General features: G+C 42.8%; 1 protein-coding gene across 1 annotated transcript in view; it reads left to right on the forward strand.

Annotated features, from left to right (window-relative positions):
* Positions 1-23,268, forward strand: part of CHMP3 (charged multivesicular body protein 3) — a 62,330-nt gene that overhangs the window by 22,693 nt on the left and 16,369 nt on the right. The window contains exon 3 of the mRNA XM_004590731.3: positions 7,956-8,135. Coding sequence (XP_004590788.1) covers positions 7,956-8,135 — 180 coding nt within the window. The remainder of the gene's footprint in view (positions 1-7,955; positions 8,136-23,268) is intronic.

Consider the following 23,268-nt stretch of genomic DNA (forward strand, 5'->3'; position numbering starts at 1 on the left):
GAATAGGTAGGAACTGTGCCTTCAAGGCCAAAGGCAACTTGGAAGGAAAGGCAGCCCTTCCGAGGCTCTTAGATCAGTATGACTAGCAAGAATTAAGAATAATTCTTTTAGAAAACACAGAAGGACTGCCCCGTGTCCAGAAAGTCATCAAGGCTTCAGGGGACCACATACTTTATGCAGATTGCCTGAAATCAAGAAAATACATGTCTTCAGTGATGAGAACTGTCATTTTTCTGTGGGTGAAGAATTTTGTAAACTGTGGGGAAGTGTCATTGTGGATTGAATGGATGAAAATTAGAGTTTCCAGAGCAACAGTTTTCCTTCCATGAAAGGATTGAACCAAAGAAAGTGGCTCCCATTCAGTGAAGGAAAAAGTGCATTTCTCAGGAAAAGCAACTCTTTAAAACTCACAGAAAACACTTGGCCAGAGTGTTGAGGGATTCCTCTGACATTATTCCTGGCAAATAGGGGTGGTGTGTCTGGAGGCTTTACAAATACACAAGATCTTTTTCTTCTATTCTTGGGCTTTCAGAGCTCTCTTCCATTCTACTTCTTAGGTCTAAGGAGAGGAGCAGCTCAGTTTACAGACAATGCAAGTTCCCAATGTCAAATTCAGGCTCACTGAGTAGACTGCAGAGAAAGGCGATACTCCCTGAATTCTTTGATTACATCTTGGGAGAAAGTCACTTAGCAAGCATGTAGGTGATTTGCTGTTTGTCTCTGCTTCTGAACGGTTCCTGGTTCTGCTTTTTTCTTAAGTTTAGATGAAATTAGCAGATAGTCTTAAATGCAACATTTGTTTATTCCAAAAATGTTTATAATAAAGTTGCAAAAGGGTTTTTTAAATGCTAGTGGATTCTGGTTGTCTTCTTTGGAAATGGCCAGAGCAGTGTGTGCCTTGGGTTTCAGGCTGCATGTCTGGGGCATTATGAAAAATGAACTCTGCATCACTGCGTGCTGAGCCTGTGACTCTCACACTCAGAACACAAGGTGTTGCTCTGGTTAGCAAGCCAAATAATAAAGATGCACCAAGTAAAATACTAGCAAACTAAATTCGTCAACATATTAAATTGATCATATAGGATAGACTTTTAACTTAAGTGTTAAGATGCTTATGTTTTACATTGCAATGCCTTTATTTTTTTTAAGGCAGAGTTAAGGGGAAAGATAAAGAAACATAGAGAAAGAAAGAGAAATCTTCCATACACTGGTTCACTCGCCAAGTGACTGCAATGGCTGGGGTGGGCCAGGTCTATCCAGGAGTTAGAAGCTTATTCCAGGTCTCCCACTAAGTGCAGGGACCCTAGCACTAGGACCGTATTCTGCTGCCTTCCCAGGTGCATTGGCAGCAGAGCAGCTGAGTTGCTAACTGGCACCCGCATGAGATCCCGGCATCACAAGTGGCATCTTGCCCTGCTACAGCACGATGCTTGACCCGGTACTTGCTGTTAATACCTTATTCCAGCCCCTGATTCCAACTTGATAATATTGCCTGCTCTGGTAGGCAACAGTGATGACTCAAATACTTGGATTCCTGCCACACATATCGTTAGGTCCAAAAGATCCCCGAACCACAGACAGGTTTCACACGCAGCAATGCAAAAGCAAAGAAACTTTATTGCTAGCTTGAGCTGGGGTCCATGTCTCATCCAACGTGGCGGAGTCTTGACAAAGACCCGGCTTGTCTCTTGCAAACCGTTTTTATCCCGTTAGTCACGTACAACACGTCTCCAGCAAGCTGTGCAGTCGTGATCTTGGTTACGTATAACTCGTGCCAGTGTAGGCCACATTCCCATGCAACCTGTACTGGTGCAGACCACATTCCACTTGCGGACATGAGGATGCCCAGTTGGTCCATCTCCAAGGTCGTTCCCTCCTGGCCACTCCATCACTCTGAGGAAAATGAGACTTTGAAGTGAAGTGAAACTTAAATCTATTCCCCGACCTTGGGCCTGTCATGGTGTCGGCCCTGTTCTTTATGCAGCAAAGCCAAGCAATGATTACAGAAGCCAAATATAGTGGTTATGTTAACAGTTAAGAAACTCCTTTATCACTACTCAGCACTCTTGTATTCCTACTACTATTATATATTTAACTAGTCTCATCTCTAGACACTAATTTACTATTTATCCCTAACAACCTTTTAACACTACTGTTGTTAAGACTAAGTCCTGCCAACCAGCCTTGCACCCCCAACTCCACAGTATGAGAAATGTGGATGATATTCTCTGCTTTAGCCTGTTGCTGGTACTTAGGGAATAAACCAGCGGATGGGAGGTCAGACTATATATCTCTTTCTCTGTTATATAATTTTTTTAAAGTTTTAAAGGAATTATGTATATATTAGTTGCATTCTATATAGTGACAGTGAGATTTATCTTAGAATGCTAGAATGATTTAACATGTCAAAAATGATCTGTGTGATACGAGGTTAATTAATCAGTATAATACAGAATGAAGAGGGGGCAAAAAACGCTGATCATCTGAACCAATGCTGACATGACAAAAACACTTAACAGACAGGTAATAGAAGGAAATGACCTTGACACAGTCAGAGCTTAGACAAGAAAAAAGAAATGAAAGGCACAGAAACCGAAAAGTGAAATGATTTCTGTAGATTTCATATTTCTAAAACCTGGAAAATTCAACAAAAATGGTTAGAACTAATAAATATAAAAATGGAAAGATAAAAGAAAATACATAAATATCAGTTCTGTTTCTGTATTCTAACAATGGACATTCTGAAAAGAAAGATTTTAAATTGTGTTAATAATACCATTTAAAAAATTGTTGATTAATCAAGGAGGTAAAAGACTTACACACTTAGTGTGAAAACTTACACACCAGCAAGGAGTGGGATGAGCCCCTGCTAAAGGAAAAGAAATTTCTCATCCAAGAATATCATATCAAGCAAACCTGTCAAGACATGAAGAGATAGATAAACAAAAACTGACGAACTTTCTCACTACCAGACTTGTCTTAAGGAAGAGGCATTTATTTAAACTGAAAGAGATGCTGACAGGTCAGAGGGAAATATCAGAAAATAGAGAACTCACTGGTAATAACATGCAAAGATTCTGAATACTGTTGCAAACATGACTTACTGTGATTAGAAATAATTATAATTACTGAATTAAAATAAGAGGCAAGCACTACAGCAAGAGGTCAAATGTAACATCAAAAATTCAAAATCTGGGGAGGAATGGTACATAAGTATGGGTACTTTGTTAGGATTTGTTATTTGCTTTTTCTCTTTCCCTATCATAATCAATGTTAAGTCGTTAGGGTTTCAGCATAGTTTGCTATATTAAGGAGAAATTTTGTATGGGCCTCATGGTAACCACAAAGAAAAGACTTGTAATAAACTTATCAGAAATAATAAGGAATCAAAATAATCAATAAAGAAAACCACCGGACTGTAAATGGAGATTGTAAGGATGAAAGAAAAAAAAAAAAAGACCTACTGTCAAACTAGAAAATGAGTATAAAAATGGCAGTAGTAGTACCTTATCAATAACTGCTTCAAAGATCAAGGACTAAATTTTCCAATTGAAAGACAGAGTGACCAATGGATTAGAAAACATGACTCAAAGAAAATGCTGCTTACAATAAACTCACTTTGCCTCCAAGGACACACCTAAACTACAAACAAAAATCTGAAATAATATATTCAGTGCAGCCACAGCCATACTTCTATCAGATAAGGGATTGTAAATCAGAAACAGAAGAGACCAGGAAAGTTTTCAGTAACAAAATGTTCAGTTGAATCAGAGAAAGTACACTTAAGAATATTGAAGCAACGGATTCATAAAGCACGTATCAGTAGACCTGCATGGGAAAATATTCGTATAGTGGTATTGGGGACTTTGGTTGTTTCAGTTTCAGGAATGGATGGATCATCCAGAGAAAAACAACACAGATAGAGCAAGGTTAAATTGCTTACTGAGGCAATTGTAGCTAACAGAGAACTACAGAGCTTTCACCCAAGAGCTGCAGAATACACGTCTTCTCTGTAGTACGAGAGCACTTTCTCCAGGATAGGGTCACAAAGCAAGTCTCAACACATTCGGAAGAATGGAAACCATCCAGTTATGTTTTCCAAACAGAATGTAAGGAAGCTAGACATCAGTAATAAGAAAAGCTATGGAAACTATGCAAATACACGGGAATTAAACAGGTTAATCCTGAACAGCCAGTGGAGCAAAGAAGAATTCAGGTAGAAATTTTATAAGTTTCTGAATAAATGCAAATGACAACAGAACACCAAAACCTGTGAGATACAGTGAAAGCAATACTAGGAAAAGTTTACAGTGGTCAATGCCTGCAGCAGAAAAGGAGAGAGATCTTAAATCAACAGCTATTCGTGTACTTCAGAGCACTGCAAAAGAAATTAGATCTAAAATTGGTGTAAAGAAATAATTTTAAAAGCATGATAAATGAGAATTAAAATGCAAAAATTCAACATAAAGAGCTGGTTCCCTGAAAAACATAAGCAAAATTGATAAATTTTTTGCTAAAAAAGAAAAAAAGGAATTTCAAATATATAGAATTAGAAATGAAAATGGAAACATCACGGCTGAAACCATAAAAATACAAAGGATTGTTGGAAGTTACTGTGAACAACTTCACGGCAAAAAAAAAAAAAAAAGTATAACCTAGAATAAATGTAAAATTCTTGGACACATACCTCACCAACATAGCATAAGGAAATAGAATACCTCAACAAACCAACATGAGCAGCAAGATTAAATCAGTAAGCAAAAATCTCAGAGAAAAACCCCAGGCTAGATGACTGGCCAAGCTATCTTTTATTATTATGATTTTAAAGATTTATAAAAATCAAAGTTACAGCGAGAGAGAGTAGGAATAGAGAGAGAGAAGTTAAGGGAAAGAGGAAAGATTTTCCACCTACTGGTTTTCTCCTCAAATGGTTGCCAAGACCAGAAGCCTGTAACACCAACTGGGTCTGCTGTACGGGAGGCGGTGGCCCAAGTGCTTGCACCCCCTTCTGCCCTTCCAGTCACAGTAGCGGGACAGCTAGATAGGAAGTGGGGTGGCTGGGACTCTTCCTGGGGCCCATATAGGAAGCTGGTGTTGTAACCTGTGTCATAACACTGGTTTCTTTACCAAACATTTAAAGCAGAATTAACATTAGTTCTTATTTCAAAAAACAAAAAGAGAATGGAATTCTTCTAAATTCATTCCCTTAGGCCAGCATTATCTTGGTACCAAAACCAGGCAAGTTTACATCCGAAGAAGGCTACAGACCAGTGTGCTTGAATGTAGATGCAAAAATCCACAATAATATAATTAGCAAGTCAAATCCAACAGCACAGTAAAAAGAATATTCACATCATCAAGTGGGATTCTTCTCAGAATGTAACGATGATTCAACACATATAAATCAATAAATGTTGTATCACATCAACTAAATGAAGGGCAAAAATCATATGATCACCACAGTGGATGGAGAGAAAAGGCGTTTGGTAAGTCAGCATCCCTTCATGACAAACACTGAACAGTTTAGTTCTAGAAGGAATGTTCCTCAGCATAATGAATGCTGCAGATAACAAGCCAGCGGATTACATATTGCATGGGGAAAAGCTGGAGGCTTTCTAGAATCTGCAGCAAGATCAAGGTGTCCTTTGCACCACTGTATTCATACGGCAAGTCCTATCCAGAGAAGTTAGGTGAAAGAAAGGGCATCCAAGTTGGGAAGGAGAGCATGAGATTAACACTGTTGCAGATGACAAAATCCTACAAAATGGAAAAGCCAAAGACTGTCAAACTGTTAGGATAAACAAATTGAGCAAAGTTGCAAAATATGAAATCATACAGAAATGAGTGTTATACACCAAGAGCAAATTACCTAAAAAAACAATCTGATTTCTAATAGATACAATGAAGTCTTAAAAATGTTGATGAGGATACAAAGAAATGGAAAGATATTCTGTACTCATGGTTTGGAAGAATCAAGGTCATTGTGATATCTATATTACCTAAAATGATTTATAAATTCATTAAAATTCCTATAAAACACTTTAACAAGGGCTTTATAGAAAGTGAAATAAATCAGAAAAAGATAAGTATTGTGTGATTTCATGTAAGAGGTACCTATGGTAGTCAGTTGTGAAGACAGACAGGAGCCAGCTCTGTGGCTTAACAGGTAAAGCCATGCCTGTAGTGCCACCATCCCATATGGGCACTGGTTTGAGTCCTGGCTGCTCCACTTCCCATCCAGTTTCCTGCTAATGTGCCTGGGAAAGCAGAAGTGCTTGTGCCCCTGTGTTCACATGGGAATCCACAAAAATCTCCTGGCTTCCTGTCGACCTAGCTCCAGTCATTGCAGTGGCCATTTCAGCAATGAGCTGGTGGATGGAAGATCTTTCTATCTTGCCGTCTCGCTCCATCTCTCCTCCCTCTCCTTAACCCTGTTTGCCCTCCCTCTCTGTAATTCTGCCTTTCAAATTAATAAATTTTTTAAAAAGTGGTTGCCAGGGAATGAAGAATTATTATTTAATGAGTACAGTTTCAGTTTTAAAAGATGGAGAGGGTCTGATGTGGTAGCCTAGCAGTTAGTCCTTGACTTACACTGCTGGGACCCCATGGGGATGCCAATTATAATCCCAGTGGCCCTGCTTCCCATCCAGCTCCCTGCTTGTGGCCTGGGAAAGCAATCAAGGACGGCCCAAAGCCTTGGGACCCTGCACCCACATGGGAGACCCGGAAGAGGCTTCAGACTCATGGCTTTGGATTGGCTCAGCTCAAGCAGTTGCAGCCACTTGGGGAGTGAATCAACAGACGGAGGATCTTCCCTTGTCTCTCCATCTCTGTATATATCTGACTTTCTGATAAGAATAAAATAAATCTTTTAAGAAGTGATTAAAAGATGAAGAGATATGAAGGTGGATGGTGGTGATGGTTGTAATATGAGTGTGCTTAATAATGATGAATTATACACCTACTGATCATAATGTTGTAGTGGATCTCCTTGTTGGTGCAGATTTGGTATTTTCACTATGTTCATGCTTTTCTTAAGTTGCAGAATCTTAGAAATCACTAATGATTATCTGGTGGTTGTGTTAAACCCGAGTGGGCAGGGGCCAGGGGCCCCTCACCCCCGGACAAACGGAGCCCTCCGGCAGACACGAGACAGGAGACCAAGAGATGCAATCACGCATGAGGCAAGGTTTATTTCACAAGGGCTCGTGGACGCTCCCGCGTGTTTTAGCAGGGAGTCGCCCCGAGCCGCACAAGCTGGGACTTTTTATAGGATATGGGAAGCAGGAAGCGGGGTTACAGAAGCAGATGCATAGTTACAGGGATCCCATTGGCACTCTTAAGTCACACAAGGCTATGATTGGTACAGGAGCTGCCCTTGCTCAAAGCAGTCTTCAAGAATGACTCAGTGTCTGAGAAATGGAAACTTATCTTTTTTTTGTAAAAATGGAAACTTGGGAAACTGAAGCTTACTGTTCCTAGCTCTTGGAAAGCACCCAACAGCTCCTAGCTCTCTATCTTGCAAGGTCTTCTGCCGCTCCTTATCTCACAAGGTCTTCTGCCTGCAGGCATCCTATTGACCCTTTTTCTGCTGGAGCTAAATTTGGGCTCTACAGTTGGACTCCTGTAATCATGAGGATATTATGTATATTAGAGCAAGCTCTGAAGTGCATTACAGTCATTTTTAAGTGTTTAATGCCGTCAGATGTTAGAATGCACTCACCAGTGATGTTTTGAAGTTCAAGTGTAATAGCATTAAACTTTTCTTTTTACTCTCAAACTGCTGTAATGGTGTTTCTGGAAATAACATCACATTATTTTCATTTTGTTATTCATATTTTTATTTCATTTGTTTTCAATGTGTTTTCCACTTTGATAGGTTTAAATTGCAATAAGAACAGATTTGAGTGGCAGAAGCCTGATTTACCCTTTTTGGTGCTGTGATCTAAATTTAGACATACAAAGAGAAGAGGAAAAAGTGAAGCGGTCTGTGAAAGATGCTGCCAAGAAGGGCCAGAAGGATGTCTGTGTGGTTCTGGCCAAGGAGATGATCCGGTCCAGGAAGGCTGTGAGCAAGCTGCACGCCTCCAGAGCCCATATGAACTCGGTGCTCATGGGGATGAAGAACCAGCTCGGTAAGGGGCAGGGACCTCGCCGTCACCTGTGATGCCATTGCAATAACCCACACAGGTGTTCCTGGGCAAGGAAACAGTTCTGGATTTGTTCTTTATGTTGTCTGGTTTGGTGTGTTGTACTAATGCAAAATACAGTTTTCAGTTATTATGAAGTATGATTTTGTTTGCTTTTCCAGTGTTTTTGAAGTAATGACAGAATCTGTGCATAATTTGCTAGTTTAGAAGTTACAACACTCTGGACAATATGCACAGTTTCTCTGAGTGAAGAATTGGGTTGTAGGAACAAAGGTTGGTCGGTAGATTTGCAGAGGAACTAAGGAAGAGGGTTTGCTAGCTTTGAAGTCCAGAGCAGCCTAAGGTACAATTTTAAAATAGATTGCCCGCTTTTCTGCCCTCTCTCTGCTTCATTTTTTCTCACATCCTAGGACTATACAGATGATATCATGTGTGTTTTGTATACATGTGAACTGTTAATTTTAGGTGATGATGAAAACTATCTAAAGTGTTCTTTCCTTTCCTTTGAGTGTCCAGTGTAATGTTTGTGGTCTTTGACAATTTTCTGCCCCTGGGTCAGTAGCTCCTTGAGTCCTGGGTTAAAATGGACATCCAGTTGGTTTCTTTTCTTAATTTCTGTTAAAGTAGAAAGTTCTGGGGCCTGGCACAGTAGCCTCGCGGTTAAAGTCCTCGACTTGGACATCGGGATCCCCTATGGGCGCCGGTTCTAATCCAAGTGGCCCCACTTTCCATCCAGCTCCCTGCTTGTGGCCTGGGAAAGCAGTTGAGGACTGCCCAAAGCCTTGGAACGCTGCACCCATTTGAGAGACCCAGAAGAGGCTCCTGGCTCAGCTCTGACTGTTGCGGCCACTTGGGGAGTGAATCATCAGATGGAAGATCTTCCTCTCTGTCTTTCCTCCTGTCTATCTGACTGCCCAATTAAAAAAAAAGTAGAAAGTCCTAACTCAGAATGATTATTCTTTGATAATGGCAGCAGGTGACGGTGAACAGTTTAGATGAAATAGAAACTCAGAGAAATTTTTTATGAAAAATATTTTCAAGTCTGTTACTGTGTTGAGTATATCACACTTAAGTTAGAACTGAATATTTCAGCTTAGAGAATGGTGTCAGACAGGTTTCTAATCTGTTGTTTGGGTTGTATTTTGCTCTGTAGGTATTTCTTTGTGTTTGATGTGTTTTAAAAATATGCCTGATATTGAATATCATCATTTTCTTTCTCCAGCCAAAAATAGGCCAGTGTTGGGAAAGAGTGTGAGCAAAATGACAAATTATGGCAAATCTTCAAAAATTCATCAACATTGGTCTTTTCTTTTAAAAACCGTGTTGTTTTAGACTTAAAGTGATGAATTTGGTTCCTCTAAATACTGAATGTATCCACCTGGATTTATGTTTTGATCAAACTAAGTATTTAATGTCATGAATAGGTTAATCTTATTGGTCACTTTGAAAGTTCAAGGAAATATTTTTAATTTATAACCATCTTTTGAAGATTTATAATGATCACCCACCTTTCCTGCAACATGCTGAAAGGATGCATGCTTGGTTGAACATGCTAAGCTTATTTTAAAATGTTATTTCCTTTACTCATTCAACAGCAGAAAATACAGTCCTTTTTTTTTTTGCCTGTTTTCCTTTGAAACAGTGCATGCATGCACAGCCTCTTCCCTGCCCCCACCAAGTTATGAAGATTGAATTTAAAAGATGATATAGTAAATGCATACATTATCCTCCAGAACCAGTAAGCCTTGAAGTTGATGAGATTACTTCAGAAAATTGGTGGAAAACAAAATTAAAAGATAAATTCAGAGGCTTGGGGGCATTGTGGCCTAATGGATTATGCTGCCTGGAATGCCACCATCCCATGTGGTCATTGATTAGTGTCCTGGTTGCTTCGCCTCTGATCCAGCTCCCTGCTGGTGGTCTGGAAAAGCAGTGGAAGACAGCCCAAGTACTCAGGTCCTTTCCGTCCATGAGACCCAGTTGAAGCTCCTGGCCTCTGACCTAGACTGGCTGTAAATGGCCACCTGAAGAGTGAATCTGCGTGGGAGGATTTTCTATGTCTCTCTCTAACTCTGAGTTTCAAATAAATAAATTTTATAACTCCTTACGTTGCAAAGATTTGAAATTTATGCATAGTTTTTTCATCATACATTTTCATGAACTTTTTGTAAATCCTTTCCTGTTTATAGATACAGGATTTTTTGCATCAAAACAGAATTTAATTCTATTTCTCCACGAGTCTTTTTAAATAATTCTTCAAAAGATTTATTTTTGGGCCCGGCATGATAGCCCAATGGCTAAAGTCCTCGCCTTACATGGCCGGGATCCCATATGGGCGCCAGTTGTAATCCCAGTGACCCTGCTTCCCATCCAGCTCCCTGCTTGTGGCCTGGGAAAGCAGTCGATGATGGCCCAAAGCCTTGGGACCCTGCACCCACATGGGAGACCCAGAACGAGCTCCTGGCTCCTGACTTCAAGTTTGCTTAGCTCAGGCTGTTGCAACTACTTGGGGAGTGAACCAGTGAACAGAAGATCTTTGTCTCTCCTTCTCTGTATATCTGACTTTCCAATAAAAATAAATAAATCTTAAAAAAAAAAAGAGTGAGGGAGAGACAGAGATTTTCCATCCGCTGGTTCATTCTTCAGGTGGTTACAATGGCCTGGGCTCAGCTGAAGCAAAAAGTTTGATTTGAATCTCCCACATGGGTGGCAGGGCCAAGTAATTGGGCTGTCTTCTGCTCTTCCCAGTACATTAGTAATAGGGAGAGGTTGGATCAAAAGTGGAGTACTGAGGTTTGAACTGGCACCCATACCTACAGGCTTTGATATGTTGAATATTCATTTGCTGCAAGAAATTTTTAAAAATTTTATTTTAACGTTTTCCAGTGATCCGTTGGTTATATAATAGCATGTTGTTCAATTTTAGTGTATTTTAAAAGTTTGTATCCTTCTTGTTGATTTCTAGTTTTTATACCTTTGTTGTCTGAGAAGATACATATTACAATTTCAATTTTTAAACATTTACTGGAACTTTATTTGTAGCCTATTATCCTAGAATATGTCCAGGTGCTGAGGAGAGGACTGTGTGTTCTGTAGCTCTTGGGTAAGAATGCTTTGATCCCGATGTGGCTTTGTTATTTTGTTAACTGAGGACTATGGGGTGTTGCAGTTCCCTACTATTACTGTCCTAGTGTCTATCTCTTCCTTTAGGACTAATAATAGTTTGCTTTGTATTTCTGGCTGGTCTTGTGTTTGGTGCACTTATTTTATGATATATCTTCTGATATGGAACTCCCTTCAGGATTTCTTATGTGGTCAATCTGGTGGTAATGATTTTTTCCAGTTTTGCTTATCTGGTATGTACTTTAACTCTCCTTCATTGCTAAAGAGTGTCTTCACTGGCTATAATATTCTCAATTGGAAGTTTTCTATTTTCACGGCCTTGAATATATCATCCCACTCCTTGCAGGCCTGTAGTATTTCTCATGAGACTTCTGCTGTTAGTCTAATTGGCTTTCTTTTATATGTGATTTAACATTTTTCTCTTGATGTCTTTAGGATTTTCTCTTTGTCCTTAATCTTTGCCAATATTTTGTTGAGTCTGCTTAGGGTGCTTTGAGGTTCCTGTATCTGGATGTCCGTATCTCTTTCAAGATTTGAAAAGTTTCCAATCATGTGCTTGGGGTTGGGTGGGACAGTGTGAAGACTGGGGTCCTGAACTGTTGCTATGACTAGGCAAACAGGCTCCTCCACGAACAGTCTTACCTGACTCATCATGAGCCTCCTCGAGCTAAGCATTTGCCATCTTTAGAAGCTTTGCCTCTTTTTAGTCTTTGCTTTTACACCCAAAATGTTTTTATTGGGATCGGGATGGGAAGGTGTGGAGGTACCTAGATGGATAAAGGGAGTTGCCTGGGTACCTATTTTAGATGGGTTTGGTTCTTGTGTTGATTATCTAATAAATTCCATATTCTCTCTTTTTTTTTTTAAGATTTTTATTATTATTGGAAAGCCGGATATACAGAGAGGAGGAGAGACAGAGAGGAAGATCTTCCATCCGATGATTCACTCCCCAAGTGAGCCGCAACGGGCCGGTGAGCGCCGATCCGAAGCTGGGAACCAGGAACCTCTTCCGGGTCTCCCACGCGGGTGCAGTGTCCCAATGCATTGGGCCGTCCTCCACTGCCTTCCCAGGCCACAAGCAGGGAGCTGGATGGGAAGTGGAGCTGCCGGGATAAGAACCGGCGCCCATATGGGATCCCGGGGCTTTCAAGGCGAGGACTTTAGCCACTAGGCCACGCCGCCGGGCCCTCCATATTCTCTTAAAAAAAAAGATTTGAAATGTTTTCAGCTATTATTCCATTCTGTAGTTCTCAGTGCCTTTCCCCTTCAGTATCCCTATTATACTAATAGTTGCTTATTGACATCCTATGTGTCTCATAGGCTCCATTCACTCTTGAATTATTTTCTGTTTATTTTTGTCTGACTGGGTTATTTCAGAAGTATTTTATTTTATTCTATTCTATTCTGTTTTGTTTTATTCTATTCTATTTTATTTTATTTTCATTGGAAAGTCAGATATACAGAGAGGAGGAGAGACAGAGAAATATCTTCCCTCCAATGATTCACTCCCCAAATGACTGCAATGGCCGATGCTGTGCCAGTCCGAAGCCAGGAGCCAGGAGCTCTTCTGGGTCTCCCACACAGGTGCAGGGTCCCAGGGCTTTGGGCCATCATCGACTGCTTTCCCAGGCCACAAGCAGGGAGCTGGATGAGAAGCAGGGTCACTGAGATTAGAACTGGCGCCCATATGGGATCCCGGCCATTCAAAGCGAGGACTTTAGCCACTAGGCCATGGCGCTGGGCCCCAGAAGTCTTTTCTTCATAGCCAGAAAGCTGAGGATTCCATCCACTAGTCCTTGGTGAACTCTTCACACCTGAAGGCCTTACTGGGCTCTGTCCATTCTTGGATGTGTGCATGTTCACTTGTTTGCCATTGCATTCTCCTTTCTCCTTCCTCCTCCTGACAGCAGACGCCTTTAGTCAATCGTTGGGTTTCCCAGGCTGATTGTTTAGGTGTTTTTTCTTTTGCTTTTCCCATTTTTTGTTTTCAGGGTGATAGTAATATCTTCTGTCTATCTGGAGTGATGATCATGCTTATTCCATTGCTTGGCATTTGGTAATTGTTAACTTACGCAGATTCTGAATGTCATATCATTGGTTCTGTTTATGTTTTACTTTCTGAGAAATTTAAGCCATTTTTTTTTGTACATGGAAAATGGACATTTATTTATAGAATAAGTATACAAAAATGATGACATTTCAAAATCTCATTTTTTGAAAAGGTTTTGCACTCTTTTCCAAAGTTAGAGAACAGTATGTATCAGCAGTTCTTTTAGAAATCAAACATGGTGTTTAAGTATACTTTTTATTTGACATGCTCACATTCATGCTCTTCAGAGACCCCTGGTTGGTAATCTCTCCTTATTCATGGAGATTGTGGACATTGTCGTTACATAGTCATTAAGTTACCTTAAGGAACTAGTGGTAGAAGCTAACCTTGTTTTCTTCATGGTCCTGGAGGTGCCCTGTTCAGTAAGGGTAAGGCCTCCAGCCCTGTCCTGCCTAGAGTGGCATAGACCATCGTGTGACAAGAGAGTGTGTGCTTGTCTGCCCACACCTTTGTCTCCTTATGAAGGTAACCAGCATTCACTTCAGGGGGAATCCACTCTAATGACCCAGAGCAGCTCCATCACTTTCAGAAGCCCTTCCCTCTAAATATCCTAATAGAATTAAGTTTGTATGTTAGTACCATTAATTTTTTTTAAAAGATTTATTTATTTTTATTGGAAAGGCAGATACACAGAGAGGAGGAGAGACAGAGAGGAAGATCCTCTGTCTAATGGTTCACTCCCCAAGCAGCCGCAACGGCCGGAGCTGAGCCAGTCCGAAGCCAGGAGCCAGGAATTCTTCCAGGTCTCCCACACAGTTGCAGGGTTCCAAGACTTTGGGCCATCCTCGACTGCTTTCCCAGGCCACAAGCAGGGAGCTGGATGGGAAGTGGAGCAGCCGGGATTAGAACCGGCACCCATATGGGATTTTGGCGCGTGCAAGGTGAAGACTTTAGCCATTAGGCTATTGCGCTGGGCCCATAGTACCATTAATTTATGACCCTAGGGTTCTAACACCTGAATAAATTTAGGAATCAAATCACATTGAAATCACAGCCAATTTATTTTCATTTCTTCTCTTGAGTTCTTCATTTTGGATAGCTCAGTGGTAGCTCCCAGGAGACGGGGGAGGCTGCCTAAGTGCAGACCCTGTGCATACTTCCCCTGCCTTTGTAGGCAGAGCCTGAACTGCAATCAGGAAAGTGTTAACTCATTCAGCAAAAGCTTGCTCATACTTGTGTATATATTTTTCAACCTTGTGTGCTGGGCATACTGCAGGACAACTGGGGTTGGAGTAGTGAGCAGTACAGGCACAGTCACTGCTTTGTAGTTTTAGGGTAAAGTAGAAAGTGAATAAATGTAATATAAATAATTCAGTCAAATAGATGGGCAGTTTTGATTGTGAATTGAGAGGGTGGACATGGAAAACAGAATGAAGGATGGCTCCTTTTGGGCGCTGATGAAATCTGATGGAAAATGAGCAGTTGGGTATGAAGGGGCTGGGACATGTGCCCTGCTGGGTGGACAGCATATGTGGCAGTCCTGGGATCAAAAACTACGGTGCAGTCACAACACTGAAGGAAGGGGCAGGAAGTCGGTGTGCTCAGCAGGGCAGAGGATTGGTTGCAAGGAGTGAGCAGGGAGGCGGAAAAGATGAGTTTTATAGCTGTTGATGCAAAGATTCTTAAAAAAACAAGTTTACAGTGCAACATGCTGTAGCAGTGGGAGTTCAGAGGAAAGATATTTTGGGGAGAGCCTTGGAGGCGTCTGAGTAGAGGGGTTAGGTGCACAAAGGCACAGGTGAAATGTTCAGACCGTGTTCAGGAAGCAATTTGACAGGAGCACATGCAGGGGAGATGTGGGAGGTAAAGGTAGGTGGAAGGCGGAGTTCTGAGAGTTGGGCTGAGCAGTTTCATTTCATGAGGGTGAAGGACTGTGGCACATTGCGAGCAGACTGCAGGTGCAGGGAGTTGGAATCAGTGGGACCTGTGAAGTAACGGGATGGAGCTGACCTGGTTAGTTTGGTGGGAATGGATTGAGAGGGACAGCACTCTGAAGGGCATTTTTGGATGCCAAGTAAAGGGACTTAGGTTCTAAACAAGCCTGTTAATGTTCCAAGCTCTTGAGCCTGGATGCCAGATTTACAGTGGATTGTTGCCCAGTGGGGGAACAAGTACAGCAGGGAGGGGGAACAGGATAGGACCTGGGGTGGAACAGAAGGAAGAATGTACTTTCTGGGAGTGCAGAAGGGGCAATCTAAAGCATATGGAGGCTGCTGAGGAGTCTTGTCTTGTGCTTGTCCCATCCCACCCCAGCCCCTTGCTGCTTTGACAAAGTTGTTCCTGTTCCTTCATTAAAATTCAGGTATCCCTGGGAGGGGTAAAGTATTAAGTTTTATCAGCTATTAATACATTGTCATAATTAAATGCTTTGCAGGCAGCAGCTTTCTGACAGCAACTCTTTGCACAGTAAGACAGATGATGAGTTTTAGGTGGGGGATGGGTTCAAAGGTGGGGCAAGAAGTTTCACCAGAATGATACAGCAGTTTTATTTCTGGGCATGCACTCAAAAGAATTGAAAGCAGGAACCCAGATAGACAGTGAACAACTGTGCTTATCACCACATTATTACAGTAGCCAAAGAGTGGAAGCACCTCAGATGCCTGTTGATAGATGACTAGATAAACAAAAATGTGGTGTTTGTTTACAATGGAATGTTACTTGTCCTTACAAAGACAGGAGATTCTGAACTATGCTGCAACAAGGGTGAACCTTGAAGGCATGCTAAGTGAAAAAACATGAAAAACTGGGACAGATACTGTAAGATTCCACTTACATGAAATGAAGTACCTGGAGTGTCAGAGACAGGAAGTGTTGTGGTTGCTAAGGGTAACAAGGAGGAGGGAAATGGCAGATTGAGCTTAGTAGGTACGGGGTTTGTGAAGATGAGAGAAATTACAGAGATGGGTGGAGGACATGGTTGCACAGTGATTTGTACATGATGCTGCTGAACTGTGCACTTAAAAATGGCTAAAATTGCAAGTTCTGTTACACAAACTTTTGGTTTAAATAATAAGCTTCATGTGTATTTTATCCTTTTAAAAGGTAGGGAAGAGGTGGATGTTGAACCTGGTGGGCTTCTGGGTGGCTGGAACTTCACGAGAGCTCTGAGCTCTTGGATGAGGGGACATGGCCGCTAGAGGGGCCAGGAAGGCCTGCAAAGGAAGGGCGGGGCAGGGTGGCAGTCTGCCAGGCCACTTTTGACCTTTGTTTTTTGTGAAGTACTTGAAAGAGACTTAGCAAGGTGTGGGTCTTTGGGGTAAAACTTAACATTTGTGAAATTTAAAGACTAAATTAAATTTAATTGCCGAATTAAAAGATTTTTCTTGATATCTTGGGATTTTTTAATTTTAAAGTATTATAAGCTTATTAGAAATGTTTATATAAAATAAAATGTTAACATATAAAATCAAGTTAGCATACTCAGCATTTAGTTATCATTTTTTCATGGTAAGAAATTTGAAATTTCCTCCTAATTACTGTGAAATACTTGAGTATCAGACATTATATTTACTGTGATGGCCCTGCCATGTTTTGTTTTGTTTTGTTTTTAAAGATTTATTCATTTTATTACAAAGTCAGATATACAGAGAGGAGGAGATATAGAGAGGAAGATCTTCCCTCCAATGTTTCACTCCCCAAGTGAGCCACAGCGGCCGGTGCTGCGCCGATCCAAAGCAGGGAACCAGGAACCTCTTCCAGGTCTCCCACGTGGGTGCAGAGTCCCAAGGCATTGGGCCGTCCTCATCTGCTTTCCCAGGCCACAAGCAGGGAGCTGGATGGAAAGTGGAGCTGCTGGGATTAGAACCGGCACCCATGTGGGATCCCGGTGCGTTCAAGGCGAGGATTTTAACCGCTAGGCCACGCCGCTGGGCCCTTGTTTTGTTTTAAGAGGTAGCTGTTGGGGGCAGACAGAAACAAAGAGGGAGCTCTCATCTGTTGTTCAAGGTTTTTTATTTTTTTTAAGATTTATTCATTTTATTACAGCCAGATATACACAGAGGAGGAGAGACAGAGAGGAAGATCTTCCGTCCGATGTTTCACTCCCCAAGTGAGCCGCAACGGGCCGATGTGCGCCAATCCGAAGCCGGGAACCTGGAACCTCTTCCGGGTCTCCCACCCAGGTGCAGGGTCCCAATGCATTGGGCCGTCCTCGACTGCTTTCCCAGGCCACAAGCAGGGAGCTGGATGGGAAGTGGAGCTGCCGGGATTAGAACCGGCGCCCATATGGGATCCTGGCGCTTTTAAGGCGAGGACTTTAGCCGCTAGGCTACGCCGCCGGGCCCCTGTTGTTGAAGTTTTTATAGGTAGGTAAGTTTTTATTTCTGTGAGATAAATGCGGTAGACCAGTTGTAGGGTTTCTTGGTTGCATGGATAATTGTCAGGCTATCATCCATCAAGGCCGTGTTTTAAATTCTACCACTCACTACATGAATGAGTGAATTTTTCTTCATCCTGCCCAGCATTTGTGGTTGTCACTCTACCTGACCCAGCCTGGCAGGTGTGTGTGGCTGGCTGTGCCTTTTTCATGACTGATGTACAGGCTGCCTTCTCATTGATTTATTTGCCATCCTTATCCTTTCTTTATTCTTTATTGATATGTTACTTTTTTGGGGGGTGTGTTCAGAACCCTCAGGTTAAAAAAAAAAAGCCCTTTTCATCTTTTTATGTTTATTTCTGGCTTTTAGTTTCTTTTCCTGTATCTTCTAGTGAGTTATATTTGTACCCAGCATATGGTTGTTCAGCATTTGCAATGTTAAAACATTGGAAGAAGTACTTTATTTTTTTGTAATCTCTCCTCCCTACTTCCCCTTGTGAAACGAGAGACAGTTTATGAAGAAACATTCAGGTTTTTGTGGTAGAAGAGAATATCTACCCAGCTCTGATGGTGCCCTTCTGTGGAAAAGCACAGAATCTGTAAACCTCAGGGTGGCTTGCTGCCAAATAAATGTTCACATAGGTGGTGTTATTCCTTAGTTTGAATATGTTGATTTCCCCGTTCTCTTCTAATTTCACTCATTGGTTTGTTCAACAAATCCTTGGGTGCCACTATGTGAGGTACAACTGACAGGCACTGACTGTGAGAGAGGGAACCTTCCTCCCAGCTCAAGAAACCTGGTGGTATCTTGGTGGTTGGTGTGTATCCATCTAAAACTGGAGAGCTGCTGAGCAGGTGATCGTGGGCTGTTCACAAGGGTCACTGCAAGTTGAAGCAGGGACCACAGGGAGGCCTGGTGAGGGGGAGGGGCCTGGCCAGGAGTGCCCTAACCAGGAAGGTGCTGCTCATTTCACCCCAGAATTTGCACTAGTGCCTCTTTAATTTTTGTTGGCTTCAACATGGTTGAGTAGTTTTTGTTTTTGCTGATTTGGTGATGTTTTCTGCAGGATTTTGACTTGCTCCCCCTTCTTTGTTTTTAATTTGTTTTGTTTTTTGGTTATTGAGGATTTTTTGTTTGGTTTTGGTAAGGGCGAAATATATAGCAGTTTGCCATTTTTACTGTGTTCAGTGTATACTTCAGTGAAATTTTAACTAACATTTGATTAAATGTAAGATAATTGGGATGCTTTGGATTTGAGGAGTTTTAGATAGGAATTAGGTGTCTCAGTCTAACTTGCTCTCTGAACCTTTCTGCTATCCAACAGTTCTTTGTTCCTCGGTTGACTGACGTAGTGACTTATGGATTGGTTGATAACCATTGGTTGCATTCTGTGTGCACAGCATGTAGTTGACACAGTGGACGTAGCCATTATTCTCATGCTACTTACATTCTGTATATAACATCTATTCCTGTTTGTGAATACGTATCTGAATAGGAAGCCTACTCTGTGCATTTACTTTGCTCTTACTAGGTTTATACAATCTACTTCAGTAATTTTTAGTATTTTAAATAGCATATGAGTTCATTAGGATGCTTTATATAGCAACTGTGTGGGGTTTTTTGATCAGACTTTAGAATCATTATTACATAATATTTCATAAAATATCCTAGATAGTTTTCTTTTCTTGTCTGAATTGGAGAATATGTTCAACAAAGAATGCAAAACTTGACCACAGTGACTTACAACCTAGGTACTGCATGGTTAGAGGTCTTTGACACTTTCGTTGCTGGTCTGTGCTTTGACCTGCTGGCCTCATGGGTGGAATTTATGCCTAGTTATTCGCACTTCCTCAAAGTCAGGAGTTGACCAATGAGGGCAAAGTGTGGTCATACATCATTAGGGAACTCTTACACCTTCATCAGTGAGGAAAATGGCTCCAGGTGTGAAGTGGCAGATCCCAACTCAGGAAGTGATTAATTTGGAGCTCAGTCCCGATCCCTGTGGTCTAGGCCCGGTGGGCATGGAACTAGCCAGACAGGACACAAAGCCCAGCTGCTCTTTCACAGGTTGCTTTTGTAGATTGTGTGGCGAAATCCTGAAACAATGGGTCCCTGGTAGTGTCCTCTTAAAAATGACAGCCCTGGGCCTGGCATGATGGCCTACTGGCTAAATCCTCGCTTTGCACATGCCAGGATCCCATATGGGCACCAGTTCATGTCCCTACTGTTCCACTTCCCATCCAGCTCCCTGTGTGTGGCCTTGTGACCCCACAAACACAAGATCTTTCTGTTTCTCTCTTCTTCTCTATGTGTATCTGACTTTCCACTAAAATAAATAAATAAATATCCAAAAAAGAGAAAAGAAAAATTCCAGTCTTTAATTCGGATGGCCTACCAATTAACTCAGTTATAACTTAAAGATGTAGTTGTCTGTCTGTCTGTATTTTGTTGAAGATTTATTTATTTTATTACAAAGTCAGATATACAGAGAGGAGGAGAGACAGAGAGGAAGATCTTCCATCCAATGATTCACTCCTCAAGTGAGTGCAACAGCCGGTTCTGCGCAGATCCAAAGCCGGGAACCAGAAACTTCCTCCAGGTTTCCCACGCGGGTGCAGGGTCCCAAAGCTTTGGGCCATCTTCATCTGCTTTCCCAAGCCACAAGGAAGGAGCTTGATGGGAAGTGGAGCTGCCGGGACCAGAACCAGCGCCCATATGGGATCCCCGTGTATGCAAGGCAAGGATTTCAGCCTCCAGGCCACGCCGCTGGGCCCAGTTGTCTTTATTTTTAAAATGCATTTACTTAGAGGAGTTTTATGTTTCCAGCTGATATTGAGCAGAGAGGAGTTACACCCCTGCCCGCCTACTTATGCCTTATCAGTTGTCGCTGTCCCTCATTGGAGCAGTAGATTTGTAAAAATTAATAGCCTGCTTTTACACATATTTATTGTGGTTTACTTTAGTGTTCACTCTGGGTCTGGACAGTTGTGTAATGGCGTGGAGCCACCGAGAGTTTCCCTACCCTGCAAGTCTTCTGTGCTCCGCGTGCTCATCTTTTCCTTCCCTAGCCCCTGCCGATCACTGCTGTCTTTGTGCTGTCTGTGGTTTCCTCACCCCCTGTCCATTGTCCTGAAGCATCTTTCCTGTATTTTCTTTAAATACCTTCAAGGTTTAAGGTATTATCTTTAAGTTTTAGATCCATTTTGAGTTTTTTGTATATTGGGAGACAGAGGAAATTCGTTTTTTTTTTTTTTTTTTTAAGATTTATTTTATTTTTGTTGGAAAGGCAGAGTTACAGAGAGAGTTACAAAGAGAAGGATCTTCTATCAGCTGGCTCACTCCCCAAGTGTCCACAATGGACCAGAGCTGATCCATTCCAAAGCCAGGAGCCAGAAGCTTCTTCCGGGTCTCCCACACAGGTGCAGGGTCCTAGGGCTTTGGGCCATCCTCGATTGCTTTCCCAGGTCACAAGCAAGGGAGGTAGAAGGGAAATGTAGCGGCCAGGACATGAAATGGTGCCCATATGGGATCCTTGCACAAGCAAGGCAAGGATTTAGCCACTGAGCCATTGAACTGGACCTGAAACATTAGTGTTATTATTGGGTTGTAGATGTCCAGTTTTTCTGACACCGTTTATTTAAATAACTGTTTCCCCCCACCCCCAGTGTGTGTTTTGAATACCTTTGTCAAAGATAAATTTGCTGTAAGTGTGTGGGTTTATTTCTTTGGTCTTTTTTTTTTAAGATTTATTTATTTTTATTGCTAAGTCAGGTATACAGAGAGGAGCAGAGACAGAGAGGAAGATTTTCTGTCCGCTGACTCACTCCCCAAGTGTCCACAACAGCCGGAACTGAACCGATCCAAAGTCAGGGTTCTAAGGCTTTGGGCCATCCTCGACTGCTTTCCCAGGTCACAAATAGGAAGCTGGATGGGATGCTTGGCCACCCGGATTAAAACCCGTACGGGGAGCCAAAACCACCCCGCAAGGCGGTGGATGAGCCTGTAGTCTTCTCCACGCCCATGGAGCAACGATCCCTCTGGAAAGCGGACCCCCGTACGTTCACAAAGCTTGAGGGCAATTTGGGAGCTGGACTAATCCAGCTCCGTCCTGCCACCATGGAGGCTTCGGGCGGCCAGTGCACCAATTGGTGCCAGGCTCTGCCTGCTGGCCGCCCAGCGGCGAGCTCTGGGGCTTTTATTATTTGTAATAGCTGCTCAGGGACACTCATGAATTAGGCCAACTTTAGTATATGTGAAACATTAATTCCTGGCAACTGCCAGTGATAGGGACGTGTAACTCTTTGTGCTTGCACCTGCAGGTCTACTTTAATCTGGGATGCTGGGCCACGGTGTCTCTGGTAGAGGCCAAGACAGGAGAGGTCCTGAGACAAGCTGAGTCAGAACAGCCACTGTCGGGTGCGTGATCTGCAGCTAGGAGCAGGCCAAGTTGGTCAGCGGGGGGGAAACCCTAGCTGGGTTGAGGTTCCCACCAAGGGACACGAGTGCTGGAATGGGGGCTGCGTTCTAGCTAGGAAACAGTCGTGGTCTCCCATGACACTAGTATGGCTGGGATTGGATGCACCGGGCTGGGCCAGACCCCAGCACCATCTGGTGTCCTGGGGAACCAGGGTGGATGTGGGACCGACTTGGCTAGGTCTCAATCCCCTACTGAGCCATGTGTGAGCTATACATGGGTATGGACGAGCCATGGATGGGCTGAGTCATCCAGCAACAGGAACCAGAGTGGGGTGAAAGCCAGCCATGAAAAGCCACTGTTCCTGCTAGGACAGAAGGTGAACTGAGAAGGGCTGGCTCATGGACCCCCTGGTATGCGCAAAATAAGCGCAAGAAGTATGATAGGAAATAGCCCCAAATGGGCCATGGAAAGTTTCCCACTGGCATACATTTGGCATGGGTCAGGGGCAGACCAGGCTGAATCAGTTCATGTCATCCACTGGCAAACCCGGGCACCGGAGGAGAGTGTGGGTCTGGCCAGGTTTGGTCGCGACTAAAACTAGTGCATGATATGGAATTCCAGGGTGAGATTACCTGTACTGGATTAGAATGCAGCACCCAACCAACACACGTGAGAACCAGGAAGGGAGAGGGCAGAGCAGAGGGGGGATGAAGGGGCTGGTCCCCTCGCCGGACAGCTACTCTCACTGGATAGAGTGGGATGGGATGGGGACAGACTAGACTGGGCAGGGCTGCAACACCTGAGCACCGCATGTGGACTAGAACAGGGAAAAGCCAGGTTGGGCTGACTATTCCTGCCGGTTCTAGCGTAAGTTGGAGTAGGTGAACGTTGTTTGGGCTTAGCCGCAGACAGCTGGCAGAAGCTGGCACTGGGAGCTAATTCTGTCAAGTCAAACCACAGAACCACCCAAAGAGATCATAAACCGGGGCTGAGAGAGACCCAAGAGGGAAGTGGTGGGGTTCCCCCTCTTGGGTCACTACTCCTGCGAGAGGGCATGAAAACTAGGAGGGGGGCTGGGGTGGCTAGAAGGAGAGGCACTCAGCAATATCCGTGAGGGCTGGAGAGTTGAGTTGGTTGGAGGGAACTAAGCTT

Source organism: Ochotona princeps, chromosome 8 (genome assembly GCF_030435755.1).
Source record: "Ochotona princeps isolate mOchPri1 chromosome 8, mOchPri1.hap1, whole genome shotgun sequence".
Classification (NCBI taxonomy): Eukaryota; Metazoa; Chordata; class Mammalia; order Lagomorpha; family Ochotonidae; genus Ochotona; species Ochotona princeps.